The sequence below is a fragment of the Arachis hypogaea genome, chromosome 6 (assembly GCF_003086295.3).
Source record: "Arachis hypogaea cultivar Tifrunner chromosome 6, arahy.Tifrunner.gnm2.J5K5, whole genome shotgun sequence".
Lineage (NCBI taxonomy): Eukaryota > Viridiplantae > Streptophyta > Magnoliopsida > Fabales > Fabaceae > Arachis > Arachis hypogaea.
Window position 1 is genome coordinate 10816151 of NC_092041.1, and position 10980 is coordinate 10827130.

At 33.2% G+C, this 10980-nt stretch overlaps 2 protein-coding genes across 3 annotated transcripts; both read right to left on the minus strand.

Moving 5' to 3' along the window:
• Window positions 1–476: 476 nt before the first annotated feature.
• Window positions 477–2525, minus strand: LOC112695977 (gibberellin-regulated protein 6). The gene is made up of 4 exons (XM_025748527.2): window positions 1728–2525; window positions 1492–1578; window positions 1304–1337; window positions 477–854 (listed from the first exon to the last, which is right to left on the minus strand). The coding sequence occupies exons 1-4, from the start codon at window positions 1794–1796 to the stop codon at window positions 673–675; spliced, it is 372 nt and encodes a 123-aa protein (XP_025604312.1). The 5' UTR covers window positions 1797–2525; the 3' UTR covers window positions 477–672.
• Window positions 2526–3586: 1061 nt separating this feature from the next.
• LOC112695976 (N-acetylglucosaminyl-phosphatidylinositol biosynthetic protein gpi1) lies at window positions 3587–10297 on the minus strand. 2 transcript variants are annotated; one of them, XM_025748524.3, is made up of 10 exons: window positions 9990–10297; window positions 9328–9555; window positions 8405–8788; window positions 8150–8290; window positions 7956–8059; window positions 7659–7880; window positions 6057–6548; window positions 4949–5370; window positions 4423–4516; window positions 3587–4283 (listed from the first exon to the last, which is right to left on the minus strand). In XM_025748524.3, exons 2-10 carry the CDS (start codon window positions 9502–9504, stop codon window positions 4172–4174), a joined length of 2148 nt encoding a protein of 715 aa, XP_025604309.1. In that variant the 5' UTR covers window positions 9505–9555; window positions 9990–10297; the 3' UTR covers window positions 3587–4171. The 2 variants fall into 2 exon arrangements, with proteins under 2 accessions (XP_025604309.1, XP_072054090.1); XM_072197989.1 differs by having other exon boundaries at window positions 9423–9555; window positions 9990–10260.
• Between the last annotated feature and the right edge of the window lie 683 nt (window positions 10298–10980).

Consider the following 10980-nt stretch of genomic DNA (forward strand, 5'->3'; position numbering starts at 1 on the left):
AAAAAAACTTAAAAATATTTTATTCTTCCTCTCTGTTATGTTGTTTCACGGACGTAGATAGACGGGGGATCTAATTGTCCAATTTTTAAGAAAATCAGGAAGTTAAAAATATTTTTTTATTTTTAAGTATTTAAATATCTATAGGTAAAAATTAATGACCTATTTGTTTTTTTTTCCTATGATTTATTGTATTATTTAAATTTTGAAAAAAAAATCTAAAGTTAATAACATCTTAAAAGTATTAGAAGATTTTTAAAACACTTTAAAATTTTAATTTTAACTAATTCATAATTCATAATTTAGTTATTTCATAGTCAATTTTTAATTTTAATGTTTGCTACGAATATTAGTCTATTATGATGCTGGTGGTATCCTAGTGCCTTGTACATTTATCTGCTTCTACTAAGAAATTTGACTACAAGTTCAATGCTGATATATTACTTGAGGCATAATTTTAAGGCAGAAAAGGACAAACATAATGAAATTTAGGTAATTTCATTGTAGTAGTTACATTACAATTGCATATGATGCTTAGCTTATACTGAATTATACATGGAATAATGATAGTAACAATTAATAACAATAATATTAAGCAACTAACTAAATAAGTAAGACATGATTATGATGATGATAGAGAATTAGAGAAAGTAAATTGAAATATGAGGTTTGTAATTAAGGGCATTTTGGTCCACCCCTTTTGGTCTTCCAATTGTTGTAGCAAGGGCAAACTTGCTTGTTGCCATAAGTACCAGGAGGCACACATAAGCACTTTGCACAACACTTTTGGCAGAAGAACAAACATGGCTTCTTGTATTGTGTCTTTGAACACCTTGTTGTGCAACGTGGTCCACATTCTGCATCCACCAAAATCTTACTAAGTTTAATTATTCCATCATACTCATCATCGTCAAAATTTCGAGTAAACGACAAATAAGTCTTTGATTTTTTATCTCGAAAATAAATAAATTTTTGACTAATTATTAAAAATATAAAAATGTTTTTCATTTTTTTGTCCTTATATATTTTAGATGAAAAGATTTAAGTATCTCGTATTTTAAAAAATCAAAAATAGTTTTATATTTTCAATTAATTAAAAAATTATATGTCTTAGAATTAAAGAGTTAGTAAATTTTTTAGCTTTTTTTTTAATTCTAATTTAAATAAAATAAACATTAATTATTGAAAAATTTTTAGGAAGTCAACCTTTAATTGGCAACTATACAACTTCGTACTACTCTGATTAATTACTTATCATTAATAAATTCTTAATTTGAAAAGATATTATTATGTCCTTAACTATTACCTGTTGGTTTAAGACTGCCTTCAGTTATGCCATGCTGAAACTCAAGAAAATAAACATCAAATTAACATATACTCATATATAATGAAAGAAAGAATTGACATGCATGGTTAAAAATTTAAATAATGGAAAAAATATATATATGCAGAATTTTTCCAAAACAAAAAGCAAAAATATTTGGAAACTCTCACATTAATGGGGAAGTGGTTAGAAGTGCTTATGTTAGTGTTAGGCTGCGGAGCTGGAGCCTCTGTGGTAGCAGCATCAATAATCTCAGCCTGAAATCATAACCACAATTATTGTGACTAACATAATTAATAATGGTAGATTATAATTAATAAACCATGATTAAAGAGACAAAAAATCATGTTGAGACTAATTAAACATAGGAATGAGTATAAATGAAAAGTTATATATGTTGACTTACATGGTTTTTTAATGGAAGAAGCAGCATTGCAACTAGGAAGAGCATAAATATGGTTAGTGTTGTAGCCATTGCTAACACTGAGAGGAGAGTAGCACACAACAGAGAAACTAAGAGAGAGAAAAGAGTGATGAAAAGTTATCTCGAAGTGTATATGGTGTGGTCTTCAAGAGCTTGTGAGTATGTGTAATTATAGGCAGATGAGGTTTCTGTCGTCTTCTTTTTTTTTCTTTTTTCTTTTTTGTTTTTGTTATGCATGAAAGGTGGGTCAATGTTGGTTACTGTTTAATAAATGATTGCTATATTCACGTAAAAATGATAGTTTAGTTTTTTACCAAAGATAAAAAGAATAGATTCTTAAATGCTTTGTTAGTTATAATAATATGGATTAGTAGTTCATGTGAGCGGTTAGGATGAAAAGGACAGGTGGCAGTATGACATGTGAAGTCACATGTGGGTTTTCCGAATGGCGCAATCAGAGTAACGAACTGAAAGAAGAAGTGGCAAAGCATTCACCATAGGCATATCTCGGATGGGTCTTTGTTTGAAGCTTTGTCCTTTTACACAAAACAAGGCGCCATGGGGAATCCTTCTCGATACTCAATAATGCTCAATAACGCACTCTACCATTCCCGTGAACTTGTTTCTTTCTTTCTTTATTTATTTATATTTCTATTCTTCTCCACAGTGTGTGTGAAAAGTTACTAACAACCGTCACAACTCTCAAACTGAAATTAACCGTTGCTTACTCTTCCGTCCTTTGCTCTAGATTCTACTACTTCACTCCTTCAGGCTTCAATCTTTTCCCATCCTATCATGCACAAAGCTTTATATAATTCTTTTTGGGATGCTAGACTCTCAAAACTCATAATATAAAAACGTTCACCAAAATTTACAATTTCCTTCTCTATTAGGCTATTACAAATTACAATAGTATAATTCCTTATTTAATATTATTCATATCATCACTTATACTTACTAAGATTTAATAGTCAATTATTTTCTAATTTCCGTGTATCAAGGTGGGTAACAACTAACAAGAATTATTTCTCGATATTAACTTATTACTGCCTCCTAATTGTGTTCATACATTAAAATATAAATAGCCAATGAATCTTAAAAGCATAGGATAATAGCTCACTCGTCTCGCTTTGTGTTTGCAGCGACCCATTAGACAACGATAAACCCTTAAATGAAATTCAAATATGCAGCCTGTCGGATTAAGAGATACCGTGTGCAACAAAAAAAATATTGTGTGTGCTTTTTTTTCTGTCATTAATTAATTTGGAGGAGTTAGCCGTCCATGTCAACCAGTGATAAAGAATGTGCGTTAGGTATCAGTTTGTTGTGTTGGATTGCTCTCGTGAGTTTTGCATTTGTCTATATTTGGCAGAGTTTGTGCGGTTAACTCAAAAAGCCACAATGTCCCTGTGGTTACCATATAAGCAAATCAAAATGTGTCAGACTTCTCTACCCAAAGAGATGACATGCAAGTTAACAACTTCACTAATATACTATCGTTAATTGTTGATTACGAGATTAAAGTTACAAAAACTAATGCAGTGCCCATCCTCATGTGTTGATGCTGATTGCGTAAACCAACAATAGAGTAATACTCTATTCCTCTTCAAGTTACTTGCTAACATTTTCGTCCCACTAACTTTTTACTAAGAGTCCGAATTCTTCATATTTCTCACATGGTTAAGTAACTTGTTCATTCACGAATTTAAAGTGGTGTTTACGATGCCGAAAATTAATTGCCTAACATATACTAATGGACCTCATATTAACAATTTTTCCAAAAATCATATATCAAAACCAATTTCGACAAAATCGACATGATATTAAAAGACACCAGAGAATTACCTCGCAAAAAAATCCGTAGGAAGAAATTGTAAATACAGTACTCAAAACGGAGTTTATGGGCAACTTTTTACTGCTTCGCTCTGACATAAGTACACCAGGAACAGAAAACAGATCCCTTCACAAAATTTGTACCAATAATTGCTTCGGATATTTTCATTATCACATTATAGCAGAGTATAGCATAGCCTTTAAACTAGGTACCTCGTCCCCAACTATAACAGGACCACTTAAAATGCAGAGGTTAGAGAGCAATGAATTTGGATCAATTCAAAAGGAGTAGCAGTGAGCGGCTCCGTTTCCGTTCCATGATACTAATAGTGAAACACACATGCTACGGCATTAGAAATAAGCAAAAAACCATTGAAAATTTTCCAAATGCTATTTTCTAAATCACACACCAGCCTGTCAGTATCATGAAAGCAAAAGAAAATTGCGGAGCTTGCAAGAGTTGGGACACATGGAATGCTGAGTGAGTGAGCCTGAGCTATCATGGGAGAAAAGTTAGTTGAATTAAACCACTGAGCTAGTTGCACCCTTAAAATTATATAACTCAATCAAAAGAATTTCCCCATCAAAGGACATCATCTGAAGCATGCGATAAGCGAGTCATGACAGAGGCACCAATACTCTTTGTAAGGCAGGGACATCCACGGCATTGGCGAAGGAAGAAGGGTTCCCCGTAAAGATTGCATTCTGGCAAATGAGAGTAAAAAAGAGGAATAAACGGAGGAAATAGAAAAAAGGGTGTTGTTAAACAAAGAATTGGATAAAACAGGACAGAGCAACGAATCATGAAAATGGTAAAGCAAGTTAGCACCATTATCTCTCTCACCTTTTCCCAATGACGATTCCATATGCTACTTTGTAGATGGATGACCCAGAGACCCCTAACAAAACACTTCTGTAATGTGGCAAACTTACTTTTCCTGAAATACAATCAATTGAAGTCAGCAAATAATGTTTTATGGCATATAGGAAAAAAGTCCCATAATGGAAAGTGTTACTGCTCCTAGGTCACAGCTATCAGAGCCACTAAGAAATAAAAATCTGATACAATTGAAATTTCAATTGAGCCTTAAGATTTGGTTTTTTTTCAAGAGATAGTTGATGAAGTCTGTGTCCAACTTATATTGGGAAAGCTTTCACCAAGGTATGCAAGTATTGAAGAGAGGAACTTGCTTCAAAACTAAAGGAAGATGACAACTGCCTAACTACCCCAATACATATCATCATACGTAAATAAAGCAAGTCTTAACATTTTGATGCAACATTTTACACATTAACCATCTATTGCCACACATAAAATTTCACAAAAGAAGCATTGCTCGGATTCCGCAAGTGCAAGCTTCAGACCTCACCTATGCTCAAATAGTTGCTGTGAAGGAAAGAAACCAGGATACTTGATTTTTTTCTATTGAAATCCTTCAGATGCACTGATTCCTTGGAGGAGTTCATTTCATCAGTAACACCATCCTCTGGAGAAACATTACTTCGAGAACCACAAATTTCAAACCATATTCCAGAAGGGAATCTTTGTGGTCTCACCAACCAAAGAAGTATCTTGACATAAGGTGTAGCATGAATTACCGAAATAATGACTTCAATCAATACACAGATGAGGTTAATGGTTGTCTCTGTGATACTAAAGAATATATAGAAAACCGAAGTAGTTGGTAAAAGAAGTATAAGTGGTGTAAATAAAAGAGATCCAACAATATGTTGCTTCACAGTGTAGTCAAAGCTATCCAACCTCTGACGAAGAGGATTCCACTTTCGGCCACTGCAAAATAATCAGCAATGCTGTGAGAAAAGTTGAGCAAGTATGCTTGCAGCAAAACAACTATTCTTCCAAACAATGATGGACAGAAATAGAGATATACGGAAAATATGATGGCACTCGAACATAATACAAAGGGCTCTAGTGATATTCACTAGAATTTACAAAATGCATCAACTTCCTTACAGCTAGCAACAATTGATTCTCTCACTAACTCACCGGATAGCTATTATATATTAAGGATAATGTACGTATCAAAGTATGATGCTCCAGAGGAAAAAAAATTAAAAATAAAGCTTGAGACAACCTCAATACCTTTTATTTGTTTAGTGTATGTATGTGCACCTTGCAATTGATTGAAAAGAGAACTACTACAAGACAGAATGATTTACCATAATACATAGAAGTGGTCGGATTAGACAGTGGTAGAACTCACTTCCTCATCTAAAGGTTTTTAATAATGCCAAATAAATGTAAAAGATAAATTCTGACACAAACTCTGGCTGTCTAATTTTTTTTCCTTTTCCCTCAAAAAAATGAACTTCCTCCTAAGTGAACAAATTATATTGTCAAATACAAATTTCAGAAAGTTCCATCCATAAATCATAGGCAATACAATGCTCAACAATTAAATTCAAATCACATCCGTACAGTTAGCTAATAATCTTAAAATGAACAACATTTGGTACCTGAAAAGCCGCCACAAGGCTGCTAGTGCCTGTATCTGTGATGAATACACAAGTGAAATCAACCGATGAAGAATTGAAACATGTAAAGTTGCCAACACAATCATGTCTATAATCATGGCAGCAAAAGCAGTGAAACCACATATAATTCCCAAAATTGCAAGCCCTTGAATGATATAATTAGTGATGAACCCCACAAATATCCAAAGTGTTGACCATATTTGGATGGCATTCAAAGAAAAAATTCCCAGCACATTAGCTAACTCAGCATTCAACTTGAAGCCTGCGGGGTCCCCCATTAACCAAACACATCCAGATCGCAAAAATGTAGAAAATCCATGGGTGAAGTTCACAATTGACAAACAAATGGATTCTGAATTATGTAACAGTGGCCATCCAACCAAGTTCCCCAGGAGTATATCCACAAATAAAGTTGACCACATAGAATGCCTATGCATTGCAGCTTTCTCTGCATATTCAACACATGATCGTGACCTTGCATGCAAAATAATGGTGTTAAACATGGAGAAAACAAAATTATTATTAAAAAGTAATAGCTGGTAAAGAACAAAAAAGTTTAATAGAAAAATAAATATATTTCAGATGGTACACTTTAAGTTACAATTGTCAAAAGAATGTGTTTAATGGGCAAAGTAAGCTCAAAGAACACAGAAACGAGGTAAATCAACATCCTAAAACGAACTAAAAAATATAGCATACTAAATACCAAAGTAATTCTTAGTCAAGTTCAGTTTGGGAATTTGGGATGAGGCTCAATTGCAAAATAACCATACTTCACAACTGACAAATATAATAACAACCAACTCATGAATTTTCAAACAGTGTTTTTAGGCTTGGTTCATTCTGAGAATGGAAACATGGTTGATTCGTGTTTCAAGCCCTAATAATACCTTATCAGATCTTAATAAACTTAAGAGCCACTGTCCAAGGACAAGAATAATTTATAACAACAGAAAACCAAAATGCAATAGTGCACTATAAATAAACAATATAAGATAATAATGGCAGTTTTATATGTCACGTACAAAAAATCTTTTTGTAGTATATTTATGTGGAACATAATACGGAAGAACAAAGTCAGGAACAGCCTGAGACGCAATAGAATAGTGTTGCTCAATTCGATCTCAACTTCAATTCAATAAATCTACGGGAAAACTCAACTTGGTAAAGAACTAACCAAGTAACCCTAAATTGCTAGAAGCTCAAAAATTATAAAATAAAAATTGAAAAATTCTAAGTATAGGATCCCATACACCTACTATCAATATTCTATATCCTATTATTCCAATTGCACATCAGATCAGGGTTATATACAATATAACCGAGTTAATATGGTTAGACCAAATCTCCCATATTCATGCAAAATGCACAGAAAAGAAACTCAATGTCTGAAACAAATCATAGTTTAATTCACTTCAACCAGTTTAATCTATTTTGATTTCTTGAATGCCCCTAGCAAAGTTTTCCTGAACAAGTAACTAAGTTACATGGACTTCATCAAAAGACTAAAACCTGATATTTCAAAAATGGAAACCTGCCACAAATTATACAAGCCACAAAAAAGTGCCTAAAACTTCACACTACCTGAGATCTTTGTCCTGAAGAAAGATTGGCCAATATAATATCTGACAACATTTTATTTGGATATTTATCCATGCAGTCCTGAATATGTTTGCTAAAGTCATATGCATCCATGATTCTGATTTGTACTTTACATGTGCTTGGCAAAACTGAAGAGCAATATAGACCACAGTGGAAAATGAAGCAATAAACTTGGAAAACAGATGCCCTATGATAATTAAAAACCTGAAAAATCAGAAGATAGGTCATCAGAGTTTGAGTCAAGATCAGAAGATAGCACATAAATAGTGCAGTATGTACATGGAAAATATGGAGAGCTGCCTCAAGGATCTCCTTGGAACTGCAAGAGTTTCAAAAATTCTTTTGGCAGAGGTGGCACAATTAATTGCCATAATAACTGTATCCTGTGGAGAAATTTTGGAAGGCACATTAGCAAGTAGCAACTAGAGCATAAAATCGTCATAATAAAAAATGAAACAGCTAAATTTCATTACCAATTCAACGAATTGCTTCTTTTTATGAAGCTCATCCACCCACTTGGGATTCTTAATGGAAGGTTTTGCCTCCTCATTTGAACCTAAATTGCCCAATGAGAAATGATGATCACCATAAGAGGGTGTTTCATAAACGATGACCTACAAATTGTCAAAATACCATATATAATTGTTTGTCATAGGAGAAAAAGGTCTTCGTAAATGACAACTACTTGCAGAAAGGCAACAAGTAGAAGGGAATAATGACTTACATACGTGAACATCATAGTCCGACATAGTTACTCCATTCCAATGAATGTGGTGCAATCTTGGAACCCCACGACTTCTTGCATCATTTTGTTCAGTAGAGTCAAACATTAGCAGGACCCAATTACTTTTTCCAAAAAAAGATTGGCTACTTTTCCTCAATGATTCATGTTGGAGGGAACTGCAGCTCCTACACTCATTCTTTTTTTTATATAAACTTGTACATCCCTCTGCCAAATTGTTGCCAGAATCAGAGAATTTTCTTTTATCATATTCTGCTTCAGCAATCAAGCCATTACTAGTAGGGTCCACAATGCAGAGACCAAGTACAGAGAAGACAGATTTATCCTCCAGCATTGTAGGCATGCTCCCATGTGTATCGTGAATGATATCCTGATAGAGAGTAGCAGTTCATGCTGTTAATTATTTTCATTACCTGAGACATTTTCCATAAACAACAAAAAGACAACTAGTATGAATTATGAAACAATTGTGGATATACCAATTGGACTTCACCATCACAGTCTACTGTAATGGATGATGGAACAATACTTTCATGATAAACACAAACTAAAATGCTATATATTATTTCACAAACAAATTGGTGTCCATCTACATAGTTTTAATTTCCCATTTGACTATATATACATCTTTCCAATGATTTAACAAATATGTTGGCATAAAATTTACTATAATTCCAAAAGGGAAATTTCATTTCTATTTAAGTGCTATACTTAATGTATGATCATGACTATAGCTTAATATTTAATAATATCACAAAAAAGGAAACTTTCAGTTTCCTCCACAGTTAATAATTGTAACACAAAAAGCATCAATCATGTCATAGCTGCAACAATTGAATTCACTTTCTTCATTCTAAACTGCATAAAAGAGGATTCTGAACCCAACCCTCCAATTATCAATTACCATACCTCAAGACTAGGATTAGAACTTGAAAGCAAGACTTCACTGCAAGTAAAGGCCACAACAATGTCAAAAGTCAAAGGAGAACAGGTGACAAACCAACCCAACAAAACTCTGCAGGGTGAAGGCAACTCTTGATCTGTTAAGAGCTGCTTCGGCCACCAAAGCCTACAATGTCTTCTCATTTTCTGTCCAATTGGATATTCATGCACACAGTTTCAGCGCTCATGAATTCCCTGCAATGTAACGTAAAATAAGCAACCCTGTCAACTTTACTCTCTCAAACAAATTAAACTTCTCAAAACCTTCGTGGACGAGAGGTATACTTTAACCATTCATAAAATAAATCCGAAAACAAATCTCAAGTACTAAATTCAAAAACAAATAGAAACCTAATATTAAGTTTTATTATGAATGACCATCAATAAGATTGAACATAACAGCCTTGCATAAAAATTAATAAGCTAACCTAATTTAATCAACAATGAGGTCATCAATTTTATCTAGCTATTTAATCAAATTGATCAACAATAAGTAATAACAACAGCATCAACAACACCGCATTGATAGCAGAATTTCACTTAACAGCAGCCATTAGCTCTTAATCAATAATAACAAACTGTTCAACAAAAAGAGTAAAGTAACAAAAAAAAAAGGGAAGGAGGCGCACCAGAAGCAGAAGCAAAAGAGAGAAGAAGCGAATGCAAAGAGTGGGAGAGGCACTAGCACTCAAGCAGAGAGAGTAGGAGGCGAAGGCGGCGGAGCACCAGCACAAGCTCACAGCCGACAGAGCAGAGTTGGGGAGATGCGACGGCGACCGACGGAGATGACCCCGCCGCAGAGAAGAGAAGCACGCGAAAATTGAAAGAGAGGAGAAATGATTTAAAGTAGCAGGTGAAAATTTAATGGCATACTTTCATTGAATGATGATGTTGTGGTAGAAATAATTGACACCCTCGATATGATTGTTTTTCTAATAGGAAATTATTTTGTCTCTCAACTAATTTTTAAAAAAGGAATGATATTTTCAAAATGATTTTAGTTTCACAAAATATATTAAATATTTGGAGATGTATTCAAAAAATTTATAAATATAAATACATTTTTTTTGGTAAGTCTGCTTAAGAAATTAAGAGAAAAATTAATTTGGTCATTTTATTTTAATTGATTCTTTTGGATATCTTTTATATGATTGACAAAATATTAAAAATACATTAGAAAATAGTATAAAAATAAATTTTTATCTGTACTTTCTAAATTACCAAACATAAAGTTGGATTAAATGCATATGTTATTTGTCATTTATAAAAAGAATATGTATTTTGTCAAACTAAATTTACTTTTGAAAAATTAAAATATTATTTCTTTTTTAATGTTAAAATAGTGATTTTATTTTAACATTTTAAATTATATTATTATTCATATTCTAACCCAACATATAAAGCAGACTCAATAAAGTTAAGAGACCCAATCAAAAAAGAATGGCCTCATCCACGTATCCGACCTTATCTAAGAGGTCGGAACAGCTCGATACCCACTTCTAGAAAGGAGATCTCAGCAACCCTAAGATAAAGGGACAGTTATCCACCATCAAAAGTAGAATTACTTCAATGGTGGTTATTGGTTCATCTCCTATAAATATACTAACACACTCAGGTAAA

Bases quoted from the DNA above. Each gene is read 5' to 3' on its own strand.
- LOC112695977 (XM_025748527.2), bottom strand. From the start codon at position 1,796: ATGGCTACAACACTAACCATATTTATGCTCTTCCTAGTTGCAATGCTG. The intron at 1,579-1,727 runs GTAAGTCAACAT...TTATGATTTCAG, and splicing joins TTCTTCCATTAAAAAACCAT to GCTGAGATTATTGATGCTGC. The intron at 855-1,303 runs GTAATAGTTAAG...TGGTGGATGCAG, and splicing joins AGGCAGTCTTAAACCAACAG to AATGTGGACCACGTTGCACA.
- LOC112695976 (XM_025748524.3), bottom strand. From the start codon at position 9,504: ATGAGAAGACATTGTAGGCTTTGGTGGCCGAAGCAGCTCTTAACAGAT. The intron at 8,789-9,327 runs GTATGGTAATTG...ACTCTCTATCAG, and splicing joins GTTCTAATCCTAGTCTTGAG to GATATCATTCACGATACACA. The intron at 4,284-4,422 runs GTGAGAGAGATA...CTCATTTGCCAG, and splicing joins GGAATCGTCATTGGGAAAAG to AATGCAATCTTTACGGGGAA.